This window comes from Pyrus communis, chromosome 6 (assembly GCF_041283825.1).
Source record: "Pyrus communis isolate YQ-2024b chromosome 6, ASM4128382v1, whole genome shotgun sequence".
In the NCBI taxonomy this organism is placed as follows: domain Eukaryota; kingdom Viridiplantae; phylum Streptophyta; class Magnoliopsida; order Rosales; family Rosaceae; genus Pyrus; species Pyrus communis.
In genome coordinates, this window is record NC_142570.1 from 21732 (window position 1) to 45365 (window position 23634).

The window sequence follows — 23634 nt, forward strand, 5'->3', positions numbered from 1 at the left end:
AGGCCAATTCAATGAATCGGACTAGGTGGAAACCTAACCTAGCTGATTGGAGATCCCATGATCTAGGTTCAATAGGCAAATTGGTTGAGTTTGATTCAAAAGTTGAACACACAACTTACCCATTCTTATGACAAAATGTGTATTGTCTGTTGAAGTTCGAGGGGTTATGTTTTATACATTTAATGACATTAATATTTTGTTACTAAGAGGAATATGACAGACTATTTTTAATTAATGTCACCTATATAGGAGTAAATAGGGCCACATTTATGAGAATTGAAATGACTAAATTCTCTAAAGCTTCTACAAAATCTAAGATTTGTTTAGGGCCAAAATGAACACAACCTTATAAATTGATGTGTGGCAGACATTACATGTGTGTAGCATATTGTCTCGATTTACTACTGCGGTGAACAGTTTAAGATCTTCCACATCCACTGCGTCACCAGGTAAAACCGATATGTTTTCATTAGGATAAGTTCAAGTCCAAAATACACTTCACCCGATGCATATCATGTCTATTCTTTCTCAGTTTTAGGCAGCCTAGTCATACATTTGTCTTCAAATGTGGGGTATTGTTGGAGTTTGAATGAAATTTCAACTCAAATGTGGGGTATTGTTGGAAATTATGAGTAGAAATTTCATTGTCCCACATTAGTCACTACCAAAATGTTCCCTCACTTTATAAGGCTTTGTCCCTTATAGATAGTGATTGGAGTGATGGACCATGGATAATGAAATTGGGCTCAACCTTGGGGTTGGGTTTTGGGGTGTACTAATTAATATATAATTAATTATCAAAAGATGGGTCTTGAGCCTTGTGGCTCTTGGGCTCTAAGAATTAAATTATTTAATTAATTAATTATTTTAATTAATTTTGAATTTAATTAATTATTATTATTTTATCAATAGACTCATCTTTTTAGATTAAGTTTGAAGTGATGAAAGAACGCCAGAGAGCAAAGCACCCCTCTGAGAAGATGTCTCCCAACAGACACGTCTCATTCTCATACATGTTACGAACATGCATAAACCTATTATATATACATTCATTTGCATGGCATTTAGAACACAGAAATATCAAATTCTTCTGCAATCCAAAACCTTCTTACTGAGAGAACCACAACGAAATTCACCATAAGTCAGTTTTTCGGTGCTGGAATCCTAATTTAGATCGTTGAATCCTGGTGAGGCAAACATCCATAGAACTACAAGTACTGAGTATAGACGAAATTTCTATTTTAAGGACATTGCGGTACGCAAGCTTGGATCTTCAATTCTGTCTGTTTAAAATATTAATTCGTTGTATTCACATTCTGTTAATTTATTTATTCACATTTATTATTTATTAGCATATATAAAATTATCATTGATTGTTGACATATATTCAATACGTAACAAAGAGAGGAAGGGGACGAAAATAGGGAAAAAGAATGAAATAAAGAACTAGAGCCATAGATAAATGACTTTATATTTACTATTATTTATATCAAATTGTATTAAAAAATAAGCATAAAATATTTGATTTGTGACATGGCATTTTAGTAATTACAATGTTATATTCATATTCTATTGAATTAATAAACAGTTTTATGAATTCAGTACCATTTTTATTCCGATTTCAAAACATTTTAGTAAATAGCTTTTATGGAAATCTGGATTTGGATTCTCCTCAATTCAATTCCTCCTCAATCCAATTCCTCCAATTTTGATTACGGTTACATAAATGAGCCATTAGTTTGTTCTTTTTAACTTTGTTTTTGTCACACTTTTTAACTTTATTTTACCATTGTTATGTTGATGTCAAGTGAGAGAACATTATTGCTAACCCATTGTGAGATTATGCCCACCCCTCCCTTAAGCGTAGATAATATTATGTATTAAAAAAAAAAGACATGTGTCAATACATTAGAGAGGCAGGGCACAATGTTTTTGTTACAGAAATTTGAACTTGGCTAGAGTGTACATTTAGTGTTTGAAATATCCTGAATATGTTCAATATTTTCACGGAAATATCCAAAAATTCAGGGAACGATATTCACCCCATATCCGTGATATTTTCGGAAATCAATCAATTTCCTCGATATTTCCGATATTGTTAGGAAATATCCAGGGTTTACAAACAATTTGTAAAAAGTTTGCAAGAAATATCCATGAGCCTATGCATTCTTTATTTTTTAATTTCTTTCTTTATGGTATTAGTTTACTTCAATAAAACTTGTGCCGCTTTCGTGACGAAAATTTCAATTAAGTTATGTATTATTTATTTTTTCTAGTAAAATGCTTTATTTTATTACTTGTCATTAAAAGGAAGTTTTTTTTCCTCACATATTACATACTTATTGTTTACACATTATCTAATCATTAATTCTTGATTTATACGAGTGTTGTGGCTTCGAATGACATTCCTTAAAAAATATTTTAAATTTCTATGTTTGTGAGCAAATTCCCATAATTTCCATCAAAGGCAATCACATTGATATTGATATTCGATATATCTATTTAATATTTCCATACATTTATTTATCGATATTTCTCCCAATACTGATATTTTAAAATAGGAACATTGCATCAGTAAACGAGGTGATAATCAAACCTATCCCCGACGCATTAAAAAAAATTCAAAAATTAAAAAAATAAAGCGCAAACCCTATCAGGAACGCATTACGTGGCAAGAGAGGTGGGTTGGTGACCGTCGGATGTTGAGAATGGTCGAGGGAGGGCTTTTATGCGAGAGAGAAAACCAAGCCATAGCGCCGTCTGAGTTGCAGGCTTGGATTCATAATCTTTATATCTTCTCATCCCGAACGCAAAAACCCTAGTGAGGCCAAAGCTCCCATATCCCCCCTACGCCAAGGTGAAGACTTTCTCATTCGCGCTCTCTCTTCTCGTCGGTCCTTTATTTTGTTTAGGGAATCTGTTTCTGTTTTGTTTATTGGAATTGCTCATTTGTTGCCTGTCCTTATTTGCTGGTTAAATAAATGATTGAGGATGGATTAATGAGCAGAGCACCCACTGTGTTTGTGTTTGTTTTTGTTTGTAATTTTTTGCTGTTGTGTCCGTGAAGCTTGTTCGTTGGTGGTAAAGCTAAATCAGTCATTTCTGGTGCAAATATTGTATTTTTAGATTTCTAGTTTTGATCGTGTGGGCAGCCAAAGAGTACGTTAGAAATGTTTACTAGGTGGGATTCCAAATGAATATGCTACATCTGTGCACTTATTGTTCGCATCTGTCCGTGTCACTGTACAAGTAGAAGCGTTTTACAGTATTATAACTCTTGTATTTCTTTGGATGAAACGGTGTGATAGCCCAATTATGAATGCTGAACAGGGTTTTACTTCCACACGGTCATCAGTATTACTTTCTCAGAATTGCTAGTATTACATGTATTCACGGTTGTATAGGTATAAATATATCTTTTCTTGCTTCATTGTCATGTGTTGCCTTGTGGCTTTAGGTTTCTCAGTTTTAGGATGCTGTGCCTTGAGTTTCGTGTGGAGCATTATGTTGGGTGTGATAAAAAACAGTATGGTTTTGCTCTTCTTACCATCTTTAAATCACTTGTTATTCCCATTTCATCATTTAATGAAGACAAACTGAAATTTGAAGATTTTTTATTTTTTATTTCTTATTTTTTTATGTTTATGGGATTTGGGAGATGTTTTGAACTCAATTATTCAGTGTGTGAAGTTTATTGCACATTGGCACCTCATAGAGCGTTTTTGTTGAAGTTTGTATAATTCGAGCTCATTTTTCTTAATACAGTATGAGATTGAAGAAACAAGATATATAAAGTGTATCATTATTTTTATATAAATAATCCCAAAGATCAACCCCAGTCAGCTTGACACCTCCAAGCCCATTCAACCTGACACCAACCCCATTCAATCTTTACCAAGACATAATCTTTCTTTCTTTCAATAACAAAAGCCCTAATTAATCCCTCTTCAATACAAATCCAGTCACCACGCCACACCAATTGACCAGTCACCACACCATAACATTTGAGTTGACTGTGTTGTCATTAATAAAAGCCCTAATCGCTTTACTAACAATTGAGTTGACTGTGTTGTCATTAATAAAAGCCCTAATCGCTTTACAAGACAAAAACTAATTTATTCCTGATTTCGTGTTCTTACTTTCCGAAAACTAAAAGCATAAGCTTGTCCTTGCTAGAAACCTACAATTCTCAAACTCACCATGAATATCAGTAAAGAATGAACCCGTAAAAAGACCCCGAAGCACTGTTAAGTGATAACAATGTTCCCGGATTTCATTTCCCTCGAAAGGAAGAAAAATTGATACCAATTATTACAGACGAAACCCGTAGTAGTAGTACATGTTGAAGCTGAAGTCACAAAGGCTAAAATACTGCCAAAACTTTAATCCGAAAGAAGATATATCTTTCAAGAGCTTTCAATTTCTTAGAGGTGGGAGCTGATGAATAGCAAAGTGTAAAACTGACTAATATTTCTGATGTCTGTCAGAAGAGGGAAGCTTAAATACCTGGGGATGGGTAGGTTCACACTTTGGGCTACTGGGCTTGGAAGGCTGAGATGGGCTATTGGGCTCTTATCTTTCGAGGAAAGCGAAATCCATGAACGGGAAGGTTTAACACTTAATAGTGCTTCGGGGTGTTTTTATGGGTTCATTCTTTACTGATGGGAATGGTGAATTTGAGAATTGTGGGTTTTTAGGACAGCAAGCTTATGCTTTTAGTTTTCGGGAAGCACGAACTTGAAATCAAGGAAAGATTGGTTTTGTCTTGTAAAAGAAAGATTTTTTTTTCTTACAACGACACGTACAACTCAATTGGTACGGTGATTGGTTTTGTCTTGTATAGGGATTAAGTAGGGCTTTTGTTATTGAAAGAAGGAAAGATTATGTCTTGGTAAACATTTGTTGGGGTTAGAGGTGTCAGGCTTCATGTGATTGATCTTTGGGATTATTTATAAAAATAATAATACCCTTTATCTACCTTTACCCTTGCAAAGTTACGATGAATGTCTCCATGCTCCACCTCTTAAAAATTTCTTGGTGTTTTCATGTACTTTGTTCCCTTTAGACAGGTGTTATTGATTCTGAAATCTCTCTCCCTCTTGCAGTTAAAATTGTTCATTACAAGTCTTGCACAGAAAACTCAGGATTGAAATATGTCCAGTGGCCCTGGTCTTGAGTCACTCGTGGATCGTATGAAATTCTTCGCTCTCCATTATTTTATTTTGTTCAAATATCAACGCTTTTCACTCGTATGCATGAACATAGTTAATCCTTCTATCCCATAGGCAAACTTTGTGCACCATATGCTATGAGCAGATCAACTCTCTCTAACTGTTAACAACATTTCTATGTGCAGAAACAATTTCAGTTATCACAAATGATGGACGGAATATTGTGGTATGTTACACACTAACACTACAATGCAGCGTTTGCGTCTTATCAGCATTCAAATGTACCTTTTACATCTTATTAACAGAATCAGTTTGTGAACAATTTTTTTGTTTTTATTTTAGGGAGTCTTGAAAGGTTTTGACCAGTCTACTAATATTATTCTTGATGAATCTCATGAACGTGTTTTTTCTACGAAGGTTTGCATCTTCACTGTTACAAGCTTCCACTTTATACCTGCATCTTTGTTTACTCTTTCTAGTAATTGGACAAAAGGAAAGGGAAGTGGGAATCTACTTTATGCCAGGCGGAATTTTTCTGATTTTTCCCAATTTTGAACATTTCTTATTTTCCTCAAGACGTTCAGGATCTTAAGCGTTGAATAATTATTATGTGTTTCATCTCTACTGCTAGATATTGTTGTCATTGGGGTTTTGCATATGGTTTTCAAATTCAGCATATACAAAACATTTATTCATTTTATTGTCCCACCGGCATTTTGTTAACTTGTATTTCTTATTGGTGGCACCACTTTTTCCTATTTAGCTTTCTTTCTCAGTCAATTTTTTCGGGTTTGCTATGGAATCATCTACTTGACCCAAAAAAAAAAAATTCTTGTATTTCTGACCGACAGGAGGGTGTTCAGCAACTCGTGTTGGGGTTGTATATAATCAGAGGTGACAACATGTAAGTGTCAAAAACTTTATTCTATTTACAATAGTTTCCAGTGGGTGGAGGGAAGTAATTTGGAATGAGTTTCTACAAATATATGCATGTACAGTGCACTGCCTTTCTAAGTTCTCAGTATCTTCCAATTGTTGCAGAAGCATTGTTGGGGAATTAGATGCAGATCTTGATTCTACTGTTGAGTGGTCGAAGATGAGAGCTTATCCCCTCAAGCCTGTCATCCACTGATTCAGCATGAAAGTCGGAGCGGTTGTGGACTCGATGAATTGTGACCTACCAAATAAATGTTGTGGGATATAGGAATACGATGACGAAATTTGGGTTTGCTATATTCATGCATAATAGGTTTCAAAAGTGTTTCCCAATCATATCAGTTTCTGAAACACCGATGTATTCAATCAGAATTATCAGCAAAAATCTCAATATGCGTTGGTAGCCAATGTATATATAAAACTAATTGATCCTTCATTTTTCGGGGCAACAGTAATTTTATTTTCTTATCAAGGGGCATAACAAAGTGCTTATGGTTTGTGCAAACTCGGATTATGTTGATGAAAAATTGTAGTCAAATATAACAAGAATGCCGAACTCGATAGGCCACCAGGAAACTCTTTCCAGTTTGATAGTTTTGGTTATATCGACATTGACCCGAGTCGACAAGGGAGCGAGCAGGGGAGATGAGACCTTTTTGTTCTTTTTGTTCTTTTTATTTTTTTATTTTTTATTTTTTTATTTTTTTATTTTTTTTAATGAGAGTCGACAAGGGGACGAGTTGGGGAGAAAAGACCTACTTGAGAATGAAAGGGTGTGGATATCGTTTTGTAGAGGTGGTTGGAACTTGGAAGATAAGAGGAGCTGGTAGTCGTAAAAATCGTGCAAGTTGAGTCGGACGCGGTCGAGTTGGATAGCGAGGATTTGACTCACTTTGAGGTCATGATAATTTTTTTTTTTTTTTTTTAGGTGGCATTTAACGTAGATGTGTGCGTAGAAAGATGATAATATTGTAATTTTTTGTTTAATTATTCAAAAGGGATAATTTGGTATAGTTTGGATAAAAAAATGTGTTTAATTATTTAACTTAACTAAAAGTTGATTGTGAAAATAAAGGTAACCTAAAATGGAAAGAGATCATCTCCGGATCTCTTCCTCCAAAGCACACAGATTAAGTGATTTGCGTCTTTGAAATTTGATCTAACAGTAAAAAATTATTATAACTTTTAAAAGTTTTTACTAACTTCTTTATTTTTAACCATTGGATCAAATTTCAAGGATCCGTATCATTTAATCCGTGGATTTTAAAGGAAAAAATCTGGAGATGATCTCTTTCCACCTAAAATAAGAATAATGTGGTAATGCCACCAATTAGACATGTAAATTGGGCTGACTCGAGCCTGAGGAGTATTGGACCTAGCCCTACCGGGCCTCAAGTTTTTCGGCTCTAAGGGTAAAAAGGGCCAGGCTGGCCCGACCCTATTTTTGCCGCCAACCGCTTTTTATTTTATTAATAGAGGCACTTTGCTAATGTGGAGAATTGAACATATGATTTTTTATTTAATTATTCTTAATACCGTACCAGCTAAATGACTAAATTTTTCAAAAGAATCAATTAAATTATACAAGTATAGATAAATCAGTACACACCAAATTAATAAGTTTTAATTACATCGGTGTAGTCACTCAATACCGTAGTACTAGTGATATTCCCCTTCACTTAGAAGTGAGAGATTTTAGGTTTGAATCTAGTAGATGGAAAATTCAATACCAAATAAAACTGCTTATTATGTGCGTTAACCAAACTTCATCTTTTTTAAGTATAAAAATATGGATGTTCTAAAAACAAAATTACATCATAGCCAGGTCATAGGCATACTATGTAAGGCTCAGGCCCTACGCATTTGAAAACGGGCGGAATAAAGTCCACGCCTTCGATCGGGTTAGGCCGACCCAAGTTTGGCTTTGGTCTTGGCCCTTTTTACAGGCCTAACACCACCAACCAACCATAAATAATTAGTTTCTTATTCTTCAAAAGTAATGCTAAGGATGCAACATAATATAAACTAGCTTTTCTATATGTGCTCATGTGCGTGCGAAATACCGTGTATAAAATTTTATTTTCTTTTCCACATTTGTACTCAATATAGGTAATAGGGCATCTATAAAACTGATTCATTCAATCTTATGGTATGTAGAATCTTAATTTGTTCAATCTTAATAAAGTGTATATCTCTAAACTACATATTAATAAACCCCTATTTATCAACCAAATTCCAGAAAACTACCACTCTAACCTTCTCACCAGAACTGAACAAAAATAAAAAACTTGGACATTTTAGTAATTACACCTAAAACAATTTAGTAATTACGCCAAAAATAAATAAATAAACCCCACTTCTCTTCCTCTTCCTCTCTCAACATTCCCACTTTCTAATACCTTTTCTCTTCCCTTTTTTTATTTGTCTTTTTCTTTTTTAAGTTATCATCCATGCTCATTAGTGATAAGTCGTAAAATAAAAAATAAATTTAGTTGCACACGAAAAGCTTGTGTGCCAATGGCTAGTTTAAATAAAGGAAAATTAACAAAAAGTTAAAAAAAAAAAAACTTTAATTTTAATGAAAAATGACAAATAAATGTGTAGTGAATAGTATTAAGAAAATATAAAAATATGATTTTTTGTTAAAAGTGTACAGTATCAAGAGTGTTTTGTTAAAATTCCCTTTAAATAATTCATTAGAAACAAATTTATACAACATATGGATTAAAAAGTAAAACTACCGAAGGCCAAAGAAATCTTGCCTTTCTTTTTTTGGTTTTTCTCTCATTTGGGTTCGTACGTGTACACTTTTTGTGTCATGTTGCGTTTGATAATTGGCACAATGTTGTTTTGAACTTAAAAAAATACATAAAAACAATTTACACAAATTTTACCCAATTTTTTTTTATAAAATGCATAAAAACAGTAAAATTAAAAGTGCCCAATAATCAGAGAGCTTACGCCAGTCTTGCCGGGAATCGTGTAAGTCACACCATCAAATTAATGGTCCCATCTGGTAAGGTCTCTGGATTCACAACAAAACTCTACAAACACAAAATTGAACCCACAAAAATCATAACTCAATTTACACACTAATTCGCCAGAGAGAGGGGTGGGTGTACGGACGTGAGGGTGGCTCCTCTAAATTCCGACTGAAAATATGTGAAGAAGGTGGGATCAGATGGCGAAGCACCTGTCCAAGAAACTGCTGCCACAAATAGAAGAATTTAAATAGTACTAATTATCAAGTAAAAATGATATCATGAAAGAGATAAATAAAATGCTGAACATCAATTACAAAAGAGAGAAGTGGCCAAGCAAAAATAACGATAAATGAAAATGCATGAAAGTATTTAGCCATCTGCAAACAAATTACTGCGTAGAATCTTACCTTGAAACAATGTATGAAAGTACGAGAGAACTGGCCTATAGTAATTTGTTTCCCGCTGTAAATATAGATTGTGTTGTTTGTTTCCCATAAAACTACCCACGCACTTTGATGGAGAAAGCGGCAGTGGTTTGATGCAGATTCATCCCATTTTTATCCTTTTGGTTCAGCTCCCTAGAGTTTCGCACAACGTGACTCTCCTGATCTCTCGACGTTCAGTTTTTTTCTTGTTTTTTTTATCTTCGTATTTTTCCCGATTATTTCTTCTTCTTTTTTTCCCTGCATTGTTTTTTTATTTTTTTTGTAGAAAAATATCCTCGGAGATGATGAATTTAAATTTTTTTGTTTAAGGGCTTTTATACGTCCAAATATCTATAGTGAGCCAAATATAAAATAAATGAATTGCAGCCAATCATGAGAGTTAAGGTCATCTCCAACCGAAAGGTCCAGAGGCGAAAATAGCTCGAAAGCCGTTTCCAACTGAGAGTTAGGCCAGAAAGCTCGTGGGCCTCACGGAATATGAAAGAGCCAAAGGGTTGGCCACATCCATCCATAATTTTTTTTTAAAACTGTCAGTTATAACCGACGGAAATAAAAAAAATAGTGTTGGTTATAACTGACACAAATAGTATGGAAAATTTTGAATATAACAGCTAGCTGACGTTAGCTAGCCGTTATTTTTGAATTTTTTTTCTTTTTTCTTTTTTACAGTTTTATTTTTTTTATTTACAAAATTTTTCCTATAACTTCTATTTTTTTTCTATAACTTCTATTTTACAAAATTTGTTTCATATTTTTTTTAAATTCCATTTTTTTCCTATAACTTCTATTTTACAAAATTTGTTTCCTATTTTTTTTAAATTCCATTTTTTCCTATAACTTCTATTTCACAAAATTTGTTTCATATTTTTTTGAAATTCTATTTTTTTTCCTATAACTTCTATTTTACAAAATTTGTTTCATTTTTTTTTAAATTCCATTTTTTTCCTATAACTTCCTAAGCCATTATACAACATTAAATTAAATTAAGTAACATGAAACAACATTAAACAATATGAAACAACATTAAATAACATTAACCATCATAAAAATTATACAACATAAAAAAAACATTTAACAACATGAAACTTAAACAATATTTTTAAAAACATTAAACAACATACAACTTAAACGCCTACTCCATGCTTCTTTTGGCCCAAAGATGTGTAACAAGATCGTGTTGTAGATAGTTGTTTGTGGCACGAGAGCGTATCATTTTATAGCGCCTCATGTACTCATTTATAGAGATACGACCAGTTCTTGGATTGAAAGGCAAATTAGGCCCATCATATATTTTTGCACGAGCCCTTCTTGACCTATTTGGATCTTCTTGATCGTCATCAGACTCTCCATCAATATACCCATCTTGCTTATCCTCCACTATCATATTGTGTAATATGATGCAAGACATCATGATGAAGTTCAAATTTTCTCGACTCCACCCTTTTGCCGGTTCGCTGATGATCTTCCACCGTACTTGTAGAATACCGAAAACTCTCTCAACATCTTTCCGGTATGCCTCTTGGTGTAAGGTAAACAACTTTTTCGCGTCATTCCTAGGGTTTGGAATTGCTTGGACAAGTGTCGCCCACTTTGGGTAAATGTCATCTGCCAAGTAATACCCCATATTGCATTGACGACCGATGATGTAGTAGTCAAGTTGAGGTGTTTTACCTTCCGTTAGGCGATTGAAGAGGGGTGAACCCCCAAGAACTGTAATGTCATTTTGGGATCCAGGGACTCCAAAGAAAGCATGCCAGATCCATTTGCTATATGAGGCAACCGCCTCTAACACAACAGTTGGCTTTCTCAACCTTCCGTTAAAGCCTCATTGCCATCCAGTGGGACAATTCTTCCAATCTCAATGCATGTAGTCTGATGATCCTATCATGCTCAGAAACCCACAATCTTCAGCTTTGCGAAGAAGCCGATTCAGATCTTCTTGATTTGGCTCGCGGAGGTACTCGTCTTTGTAAACCTGAACAATTGTGTCACAGAATTGTTCAAGAGTGTCAAGGCATGTAGACTCAGACATACCATGGGTTTCATCTATCAAATCAGCTGGGGAGTCATAGGCCATCATTCGGAGTGCAACAGTAACCTTCTGATGAGGTGAAAAACCAGGGCGGCCTGCTCTGTCCCACTTCTGTCGAAAGTATGGATTGATCTACTGGACATCACGAAGTAAATGCTCGAAGACATGACGCTTTATCCGGAAATGACGTTTGAAATCCTCTTCTGTGTACACCAAGTTGGGGTTGAAATAGTTGTTCATCAGATTGACATGCGTCATCGCTCTATTTCGTGGTTTGTAAGAGCGACTAGCAACAGAGCCACCCCATTAAGGTTGTTCCTCAATTGGCTGACATACCATGGCCCCAGCCATGGCTACTACTTTATTTTGTTTGTTGCGCCTTATTTGAACTTCTTCATCATACTCCTCATCTTTTCGTCTCATTTGCGCCTATTTTTCTTCCAATTTGGAATTGGATGAGGATCCCCAGTTGGAATTCGAAGAGGATCCAAAGTTGGAATTCATTGCAAACTTGAATTGAAAAAGATTGAATTGAAATAGTTTGAATTCAAAGTTGTGTGAATTATAGCCCAATATCCACCCTATTTATAGAAAAAAAAATTCAAATTTAACGGCTAGTTGACGTCATGCTGACATCACTTAGCTGTTGGATTTGAATTTAAGTTGTTGTTTTTAAATAATAAATTATGTTTGGCCCTATAGCCCTTTGGCCCTCGGTTGGATACCCTTTTTTGTGACAGGGTTAAAACGAGCTTTATGACCCTTTGGTCCTCGGTTGGAGATGGAGGCAAATATGGCTCTGCACTGTTCTGTTCGGGCCCAAAATGACAACTTGGGCCGAAAGTAACAAAATGAGTCGAGACTCTTGCTCCAACGGTCTTCCAGGGGTATCATGGGTAGGCTAGGTTCCAGAAGTTGTCTAGTCAGTTTTTTCGGTCGAGTCCTCTTGTAAGAATGATTGATTCAGATAAGGGCGAAGGTTGAATCCTTGTACCATCAGGGGTGTTAAAAGTTGAAGGCATTGAGAATCAGGGAATGAATCTGGTTCATTATGGAGGAGGGTTCAAAGTCCCAATTTAATTAGGACTAGTCGAGTTCTAATTAGATCAAGATAAGGAGTTCGAGTCCAAGTGTGGTTCTAACTCGTCCAGGAGCAGGTTCACTACTATAAATAGAAGAGGGATCGCACCATTCAAGCATCTCCAATTGAACACACAAACTGCTATGTGCAAACTCTCGCTCTACGTGAAACCTCTCAACAACCTTGAGATTTTTATTTTCTTTTTCTGCCAACACATCTTCAGTTTGGATAAATAGCACTGTGAAGGCAACTGGTGACATCTTTAGTTTGGATAAACAACACAGTTGTTGTAGAATTAGCCGACCCCGTAGCACTTTCAGTTTGGATAAATAGCACTACGTTGAAGCTGACTGGTTATCTATCTAAGTCTCGGCCAAGAAGGATCTTCGAGTTCTTGTTGGCAGAGGTCATCTCATTAGCCTTCTTGGCAAAGTGAGGTGTTACAGATTACTGGGCTCAGCACATTGCGCCAAGTTGTTTTATGATTGGATACTCACAAGTAAGTTTTAGAGTTCAGCATTCTGACGGCCGAACCACGTTTACCATCAGGACATACATCTCTTTTGAGTACTTGTGTCCATATAGTTTGGTACCGGTTCAGTGTGCTTATACTCTTATGAATATAATTACCGTGACCGAACCCGGTGCCGACGATCCGTGAATTTCGCAAGACTAGCAGCCTTGTCTTCAGGCTCTAGAACCCGAAGGCCGAGACGTGTTCCTTCCTTGGCCACAGTTGCAAGATCAAGAAGTCAGCAGCGCGCTCAACGCAACATCAACACATTTTACTCCTCGGCCGAGCTCGGCTGACGAGTTGGCACACCCTGCATCAACCAAATGACGTAGTTAGCTTATTAATTACTCGGCCTGCGCACCACGTAAGCTTGATAGTTTTTAAGGTCAACATGGTCATTAAAATATTAATATCCTGAAGGGCCAGAGGGCTAAAATGAGCCCTCTGGCCAGCCCTCAATTGAAGATGGCCTAAGTATTCGGGACATGACTATTTTTTTTGGACGAAGGGATATGACTTGGTTGGTCGCTAGGAGCGATTATCGATAGTTTTATCCCTTGAAAATTGATCAGTTTTTATGGAGTGAAATATATACTCATTTGATTACCAATATCTATATATATATATATATATATATATATATATATATATTATATACTCATTTGTATACGCAGTAACGTTGGTAGTAGTTGAAAATCACAGGACTCCATTCCATTGCTCACCAGTAAAAACAGTTAAACAATCTTACCTCTCTCCCGGCTGCTACTTCTAGACGAAGATAGCTAACAAAACTAATTACACAAAGTAGCTAGCTAAATATGAGGAGGAAAACTGGAGAAGGGAAAACTGCAGAACCTTCTGAATTATTTTCCGCGGTAGCTAATTATTAAGACTCCCTAACAAGTAAACAAACTTCCTAGCTAGCTAATTACTAAATCCGGCTATAAATATCTCTCCATCCATGCTCCTATACAAATATATACATTAATTATTCATTCTATTAAGTAAATAATTAAACAGAAAAACCTTGCTCATCTAGCACTTTCTTGAGATGGCTTCTCATCCCGGAAATCTTAATGCCAATATGCGGTGCTTGTTTTTGGGCCTTTTCATCGTCATTATCGTCGGCTTCGCTCCAAACCCTATTTTGGCTAAGAAAACAAAAGTTGATGGAATGAAATTGAACGTGATTGACAGTTGCTGGAGATGGAACTCCAATTGGAGAAGTGACCGGCAGGAACTTGCGTCATGTTCAGTGGGATTTGCTGGGAAAATGAGCAACAACGCAGGAAGTGATGTCAAATACTATCAAGTCACGGACCCTAGTGATAATGCGTTGGACCCCACACCAGGAACTTTGAGATATGGGGTTACCATGATCAGAGGGAAAAAGTGGATCACCTTTCGGAGGGACATGCGGATTCAGCTCCAGAAACCTCTTCTCATTAGTAGTTTTACTGCCATTGATGGAAGAGGTGCTACTGTTCACATTGCCGGCAATGCGTGTTTGGTAGTCTTTAAGGTAACTCTTTAATTAATTAGACACGTACAATTGCAACACATGTACATATGTATGTCAAGATCATGAATGTTGGTCATTAACATGGTCACTAACTCTTAAATTTAATATCAAAGGTAAAGAACATACTTATGTCAAGGTTATAAATCTTTGGTCCCTAGGTGATCAAGACAACATACTCCTGTCAAGATGAGGTCAATGTTGAGATCATGAATTTTTGGTCCCTAGTAAAGAGGAAGATCTAGAAGTCAGGTCATCAAATACAGTCAACAATTTAAGTCCAGTCATTAAGTAGTTTATTTACCCTTGTGACTGTAATTAGTACAGACAATTAGGAACTTCATTGTAACTAGCAGATGTCCACACATGCTGTGCGAACAGTTTCATTTCATTTTGTTTTTATGCGATTAGTTTTTAAAATTCTAAAAAAAAAAAGAAAAAATTCTGTTATGAAATATGGGACAATGATGGAGCAATTTCTTCTAACGTGAGGCATACATTTGTTTATTTAATTTTTATTTTTTTAATAGGGCATAATATGCTTAAATGGTTGTGAGGTTGATGTAAAATACATCAGAATTTATGTTGCATGTAATTACTAAATTACCGATATTTTTTTTATTTTTTGCTCAATTTGATGAGAGATTAGAATGGTAATTTCATAAAAATTTTGTTGACAAACATACTTCCACCCTAGTGTCTTATTTCCCAACCTACCATTTAATGAAAATGTTAATAACATATTTATCCTTTTATAAGAAGACTCTTAAACCCTAATTTAATTAATTACTAAAATTTTGAAAAAAAATAACAAGAAATAATTTAAAATATAAATAAATAATGGTGGGTGGTGTGTGATATCTTCGACGGAGAGGCTGGGAAAGATTGGAGGAAGGAATGGGTGTGTGCTAGACGAAGGCAAGAAACTTCAATGGAGGAAAAAGAGACTTGGGGGGGGTGAGATTTGGGGTTTTGATAGAAAAGAAGGAAGAAGGGTGGTTTGGGGATCTGGGGTCTCTACATGGTGGTGATAGGTGTGAGTACTATATAGATATGGAATTCGGTGAAAATAGAGGGTGGGGAGTTGGATAGAGATCGGGGTGGTAGATTTGGGGTTAGTAGGAAGGGATATTATGCAATGGATGCCACGATTTGAAGGACATGCGTGGTTTGAAGGAGAAGATGAATGTCCAAGTCTTAGGTCTTGCATTTTCTTTCATTTCTGTTTTTATTTATTTATTTTAATATTATTTAAAGATATATTAGAGTTAGTTAAAAACTATATTAGGGTTATTTTAGGAATAATGGTGGGTGAGAAAATAACATTTTATGTTTTTAATTTTTTATGGATGGGTGAGATTAGGGGTGTGGTATCCACACACCCTTTTAATTTTCGATCGTCGGATCAGATGAATTGAAGAAGATCAAAGGATAGAAATTAACAAGGGGTGTGTGAGAAGTAAAAAGGGATGTGTGGATAGCATACCCTGTGAGATTATCATGTGAGTGAGAAAATAGGACACTGGGGTGAGTCTAATAGCACTCTAGTTTTATTAATAGGTTATTTAGATTAGAAAAAGCTATATATTCATTCAATCAAAAGGAAGAATATTCTAGAAACTTCATTTCCTTTTACCTATGTGGTCAAGATATTCTGCTAAGATGATTCACTTATAGAGGTGTATTCAATTAAGAATTTGAGAGATTTCAATAGATTTATAAATTCATGGAGTTTAAGGGAGTTTAATTGATTTCTAGAGATTGCTTGAAAAAGTTTGATTCAATTCCCTCAAAATCTCAGGGAGAGATGAGAGATTTGTGAATACTTAAATTGCACTACGAAATCTCTCTAATACCCTCAAATTTCTCAACTTTTTAAAATTCTTTAAAATAAATTCCTAATTGAATACACCTGGATTTCTAAGGATTTTAACTCACTATCTTAAAATCCTGATTGAATACACATTGAATTTCAAATAATCACTTAAAATCCTGATTGAATATCCCTATATTCATTAAAATAATTAAAATCCCTCGAATTCTCAATTGAATACACCTCCTTAATTATTAGAGTATCAAAATCAAACTTCAAACCAAGAGCATGCATGTTAACTACTAACTAATTGATGATTATTTTGTAATTAAGTACACCCAATTGATATTATTTAAATTCAGGCAAGCGATGTAATCATCCATGGACTACGAATCCACCATTGTCGATCCCAACCAGCAAGCTCAGTTATGGGTCCAGATGGAAAGATAAGGCAACTAGGGCAGGTCGACGGAGATGCTATCAGGTTGGTAACTGCATCAAAGGTTTGGATAGACCACAATACACTCTACGAGTGCCAGGACGGCCTTCTCGATGTTACTCGAGGATCTAGCCTTATCACCATCTCCAACAATTGGTTCAGAGACCAGGACAAGGTTATGCTTCTCGGCCACGATGATGGCTACGTTCGGGACAGGAACATGAGGATCACAGTAGTCTATAACCATTTTGGACCCAACTGCAACCAAAGAATGCCAAGGTACGTACTATGTCGCAATTATTGTTAATGCATGCATATTAAATTTAATAGATACTTGATACCTAAACCCTATTTAATTATCATGACATGAACCTATACTTACTTTGACATGGGATTTAATTAGACACTGTACTACTCTTGTATTCGTATCTCGTACGAACCACGGTTACAGAGATGCTGGACATGATCGCGATCGACCTTGGTCGTGAATCGTGATTGTGATTATGGGCCTAAACTCTAAACCCAAAACCATAATCCTACTCCACCAAACAAAGCCTAATTGTGTAAAAAGCTATATATATACATGGAACTGTTATTAGCATTCTAAAAATTTTATTCTATACTGCTCGCAAATGTATTTTTCTTTCTAATTATAGAAAGTTTGAAGTGTCAAATGAGATTTTTGGAGTACTAATAACAATTCCCCATATATATATATACGTGTGTACACAGGTCTCTTAGTGCACACACAACTAGCTATTTATTAATTATATAGCAACATTATATATTTATCTATTCGGTACTGGATGCAGGATTCGCCATGGATATGCACATGTCGTGAACAACCTCTACAGAAAATGGTCACAGTACGCCATCGGAGGAAGTATGAATCCTAGCGTTAAGAGTGAAGCCAACCTCTTTATTGCACCAAAATCGTTAAACAATAAAGAGGTGACTCAAATATATATTGGTTTTCATGATTCACACACACATATATTTATTCATGAAAACTAACTAGCATATTCTCCTATACATACTACACATGCACAGATCACTTGGAGGAAAGACAGCATTGAGAACAAGAACTCGTGGATATTTTACTCTGTAGGAGATATCTTCGAAAATGGGGCTTCTTTCGTCCAATCAGGCACAGGTGGAGCAAAGCCTCACTATAACAGGGAACAAACTTTCGGAGTTGTTGACGCCAAATCCGTCCGGTCATTGACAAGGTCATCAGGCGCTTTAACATGCATCAAATCCAGATGCTAATTAGGTGTCAGCTGTCTCATTGAAGGGATCATCGAACCAATAACACTCGAATTAATTAATGGCGTAATGAAATAGCCCTTGTAAGACGTAATATTAATTTCTTGCTCGTTTTGACTGATGGAGTGATAATTTTCTGGATCACCTTGAAATCTTTGTTACAGCAGTTTAACTACATATATTGAAAAGGAAATAGGAGTGTGTACCTAATGAATATTACAAATATAAAAAATAAAATAAAAAGCAGACTTTGGATGCGATTTTTAACGAGTATGCTATTCATAACATGTTTTTATACCACATTTTCATACCATCTTGACTGGTATTTGATGTGGACAACTATATCATTTGAATTAATCAGATTTTTAAATTTAGTTCATTATTTAATAAACTAATAATTAAGAAAAACTAGTTAATTAAATAATAATTGTGGTATACGAGGAGTCTGTCTCCTCCCTTTCCTTGGGTTTTACAATTTTTTCAAATGATGTGGCTGTCCACATCAGATGCCACGTAAGGTGGTATAGAAATGTGGTATAAAAACATGGTATGAATAATATTACTCATTTTTAACTATTAATTTTCTTTGACTGAAAATTTGTTGATTTTTTAGTTTTGGCTTTTTAGCCAAAATGGTCTCTAAGATTTGCATAACTCATCACTTTGGTCCTTGAGATTTGAAATCAATAGAAGTGATCTCTGAGTTTGTCCATCATTAATCATTTTGGTCATTCCTTGAAAAATTAAGGACCAAATGACAAATACCCTCAATTTAATAAACAATTGGCCAAAATGATTTGACAAAAATTGAGGGTATTTTGTCATTATATCTTTATTTAATAAAGATTTTTCAGGAAATGACCAAAATGATTGAGGATATTTTTGTCATTATATCTCAGGGATCATTTTGACTAAAAAGCCTTTAGTTTTTTATTCGAAGTCCTGACATTAATGTAATAATGCATTTCTATATAGGTTATTATATTTTTAAAATTTAAAATTGAAATTTGTACTTGTTTATATTAATGAGATTTCAAATAAAACCTATAATTGTGGGATTAACAATACTAAAAGATAAATTATGCTCTCTGGTCTATTATTTTCTATTTTAGTCTAAATTAACCCTATAGGATGTTAAATTGAGGTATTAGATGAAAATTTTAAACTCATAATAGATTATAGTTGTTGTTAATTTGTAATGTGTTAAATTCATAATTTGATATTGTGGATCAATTCGGTCTTTGTAGCTTGTAATGTTGATTGTAAAAAGATTATGAATGAAAAAGTTTATAGTTTATCATTTAATTTTTCAATGTTATTATTGTGATATTTTTTTGGAGCTTTTAAATTGGGACCACCTGACATTAAAATTTTGGATCCACCATTGTCCACACCACTTGTAATATATAACGTACTTCCAATGTACAAATAGCAAAATAATCGGAATCGTTCATTTTTTTTTTAATCATCATAAGGATCATCTATGCAAAAGAAAATCATTCGTCATACTTATGTGTCAAACAAATTGACAATTTTAATAAAAAGTAGTATTTTCATGCAAATATATGGTTGAACGATCTCTAGAAAATATTTTTTTCACAGCAATGATCTTTAGAAGATGATCACAACAGTAGTGTTTGTATGATAAAAGTATGTTAAGCAAATTAGGTGTTTTGAAATTGATCGTGATGAAAAGGTTAATAATTTCACCCATGGAGTGGATACAAGAAAAGGTTAAATTTCTTAGTGTGACAATTGATGATCGTGATGAAAAACAATTAAGCAAATTATGTGTTTTGAAATTACACAATTTCAGCAGTTGGATGATGAAATATCTTAAAGTTTGAATATGCATTAAAATCTGTAAAAGGGATGATGCTACAAATACTATCTACTTGAATTATATTTAGTAGATCACATAATGTAGTAATATTAATTGATGGTTGAATTCCTTGTTTAAATCACTAAAAATTGTATTCATCTATCAATCGTCATACCATGTGGTTTACAAAATACAATCTAACAACATGATCTCTCTAATATTTTTCTTTGTGAATGCGTACCTTCATGGCATTGTGATAAGCAAAATCAGGCAAATTGATTGGAAGAGAGAGACAACCATCAACGAAGTCGGAGAACAATTGAGCCACCTCATTAATCTCTGAATCGCTCGACACTCCCAAAAGTTGATTAACCATTAGATTTATAGCCACTTGCCAAAAGTACAAAACAGTACTAAAATTGGTGAATTAATTAGTTAAAGTACAAACATCTTGGAGAAGTATGGATTGATTGGTTTGAAAATTGCTCATAGAGTGAGTCATAATCATTTGAATGTCCTCCAAGAAATTAAACTTTGATTTAAGTTTGTGGTCTAGGCGCATCATGTTTGACGCGATTCCGTGAAGCTTTCGGTGTGGCTCTCCTAATTTGCAATTCTCTGTGATAAACTGGGATCAAAATACATACCAATTACTCAGAAAATTAGTTTCTTCTCTTCTGCCTACCAACTGCTCGAACAAAAGCTCCAGTGAAAGATTTCTTCAGATTTCTCAATATGGTTACTGCCGCTTAGTTGCAGATTGTACAATTTCCGATCACAAGCCTCCTTTCAACAATGTCTACTTGTGTTACAGTGAAACTTGATGACTCCAACTATGGTGGTTATAAGGGTAATAATCACTACAAAATTCTTATTATTAGAGGCAATTTTATTTGCATCTATTAACTATTATTAGGTGTAATTGTTGTTAATTTCTGCCTCTAAAGTTAAGGAGTGGCAGATAAAAGATTTGCCACTAATACTGTCGTTGCTATTACTCCATCCGCACCTAATAACATCACTTTCCGCCCCTATTACCTTTCCTGCCATCCTGGCAGTTAAAGTAATTGAGGCATACAATTCTGTCCTTATTGTAAAATTATATTTAATTTTAATCGTTTAATTTTAATCTCCTTGTAAATTAGATTAATATATACTTACTTTTTTGGTCAAATACATACATACATACATACATATACATACATACATACATACATACATATACATACATATATATATATACATACATATACATACATACATATATATATATATATATATATATATATATTCTAGATATTCTTCTTGAATGTTAAATCTTTGATTTACAATGTTTATAGGGAATACATGAAAGAGGAAGAAGTACAAATTTAGCTCAAAATGTAGTAGATATAGAATTATAACAAAACTTATATCTAATCAAAGACTCAATCTTCAGCCTCCAAAAATCCAATGCATACGTCTTTTATCGTTCCTTCATTCCTGCAGATACAGTAGAGGGAGATGAGAGAAAAGTTAACAGATTTCCACAAAATAAAACTTCAATTGAAAAACCTAGATAAAAGTGAAATATAAGAGAAAGTAATGTTTAAATACAAACAGAACTCACAAATAAATAATAAAAAAAGAAAGAAAAAACCTGTATTGTCACCCTTTTTCAAAAGAATTGTACATTAAATATGCAAAAGCAAAACCAACAAACTGGTCTTGGATTCCAAGATCAGCCAATTTAGCGGCGGACCATTTGACGTCGCGAAGTTGTGTGGAGATGTGTGATGTGTCTTGGGTTGCTAGGCCCCCATCTTCACTGGTGCATATGCTGAATAAGGATGGCTTACCATGTTCGTCTTAAGTTGGTGTTAGTGGTGCAAGGGGGGACTCTTTGAGGTTGTTTCGAGTGTCCGGTCTTCTTGCCCCTTGCACTTCTGGTTTGTTTTTTGCTTGTTAGCCTCTTGTTCGGCTTTCGTTGTTCTCTTTGGCTTCTTTTACCCTAGTTAATGCATCTCCAGTTTTCCAAAAAAATAAAAAATAAATAAAAATAACAAAGAAAGCCCAACCCCAAATCAAACCGGTTCATAAGGTAATCTTTTAAAAATAAAACCTAGAAATCTTACACCAAGTTAAAAGTATAAGAAAGTCTATAAGTGAAGATTAGCACAAAGCCTTTACCTTAAAATTTCTTGAAAATTTTCAATCAGTTCTACTTCGAATTCTTCAAATCCGGGCACTCTCCCCCTTCTTACATTTTGTCGATCATTTTTTTGCTTTCTAGAATATCAAAATGAAGAAATAGAGAATAAAAGATTATGAAGAAGGAGGAAATGAGAAAAAACACGAGTTCAAAAGGAATGAGTAGATGGAGGGTCTATGCGTGAAAGGTTGGAAATGAGAGAAATAAGGGAGGTAGGTGCATAGGTATCGGAGAATTAGGATTTTAGGAGTTAATATCTTTTGATTTATCCATTAAACACATTCAAAATAAACGAAAAAAATACGTAAATACCTAACTAAAATTATTAAATTTCATTAAATATATTTGAGGCCCATTTATTCGCCTCCAATGTGACATCCCGTCCCGGAAATATCGAAACGCATGTGTGAAATTACGACTTTGCCCCTAGTTCGTTTTTGTCACGTTATGGGTTGTTTTGTGTGGTGTGGCATGTGTTAGACCACACACACACTCCCACACACAGACACTGTCCCTCTCTCTCTCTCTCCTTCTGTCTTCTCTCTGTCTCTCCCGTGCTCCCTTCCTCCCTTCTCCATTGAAACTGTACGGACAAACCCCAAAACCCCTCAAACCTTAGCAGATCGAGGGAACCAAGTACACCATCAAGCTCGTGAGGCTGAGAGGAGTCTAGTGGTACCATTTTCAGGTAAGAAAACTACCATTTTCACGTCGTTTCGAAGTGGTCTGAATTGTGTACTGTTCATGCAAATTTAATCTAGTTAGCTTTTGGACTTTTGAAGCTTGTAGATGTGTTGGTGAGGTCCCAAGGAGCTTGGGAGTGCATCGTTGGACGGATTTGGACGTCGGAACCAAGAACTGTAAGTTTGGCCGAATTTTCATGTTTTTGAAAAGTTTGGTTCCGTTGTTTTTAGGCTCTAAAACTAGTCCAACGTGGTAGATGAGGTTTAGGGCTTCATTTTGGTATAAAATACGTGAAAAATGGATGAAAAACGACGGAGAATAGTGAGTTTTAAACTTTCCCAGTTTTCCCGGTGGCCGGAATCCGGCGAGGGTTGATCGGAGAAGAAAGGAGAATATTCCGTTAAGTTTAACGGGATATTCCTAACGGCAGTGACGGCGTCAGTTAGGTTTAACGGAATATTCCGTCAGTTTAACGGAATATTCCTGACGGCGTCAGTTGACACCGTCAGTGTGCATGGCACGTGGCCGCGCGTGGGGGGCGCGTAGGTCCGTGCCTTGGCCGGCGCGTGGGGGCGCGTGCGGCGGAGGAAAATTATTCTAAAAATATGGTTGTGATCCTGAGGTTGTGTAGAGCACGTTGGTATATTCATTTGTCCATTTTGAGCAATGTATGAGAAGTTATTACGAGAAGTTGGTTATGTGCTTTAAAGTTAACATTTTTATAGTTGTTTCGCAT

General features: G+C 35.1%; 2 protein-coding genes across 4 annotated transcripts; both read left to right on the top strand.

Moving 5' to 3' along the window:
- Positions 1–2697: 2697 nt before the first annotated feature.
- Positions 2698–6543, top strand: LOC137710784 (sm-like protein LSM8). Of its 3 annotated transcripts, none has more exons than XM_068449910.2 (7): positions 2710–2857; positions 3458–3526; positions 5106–5190; positions 5357–5397; positions 5514–5588; positions 6023–6075; positions 6213–6543. In XM_068449910.2, exons 3-7 carry the CDS (start codon positions 5154–5156, stop codon positions 6301–6303), a joined length of 297 nt encoding a protein of 98 aa, XP_068306011.1. In that variant the 5' UTR covers positions 2710–2857; positions 3458–3526; positions 5106–5153; the 3' UTR covers positions 6304–6543. The 3 variants fall into 3 exon arrangements, with proteins under 3 accessions (XP_068306010.1, XP_068306011.1, XP_088551361.1); XM_088695235.1 differs by lacking the exon at positions 3458–3526 and adding an exon at positions 4488–4609 and having other exon boundaries at positions 2711–2857; XM_068449909.2 differs by lacking the exon at positions 3458–3526 and having other exon boundaries at positions 2698–2857.
- Positions 6544–14189: 7646 nt separating this feature from the next.
- Positions 14190–18283, top strand: LOC137710266 (pectate lyase 1-like). The gene is made up of 4 exons (XM_068449192.2): positions 14190–14686; positions 16859–17214; positions 17748–17886; positions 17986–18283. Exons 1-4 carry the CDS (start codon positions 14216–14218, stop codon positions 18202–18204), a joined length of 1185 nt encoding a protein of 394 aa, XP_068305293.2. The 5' UTR covers positions 14190–14215; the 3' UTR covers positions 18205–18283.
- The last annotated feature ends 5351 nt before the right edge of the window (positions 18284–23634 follow it).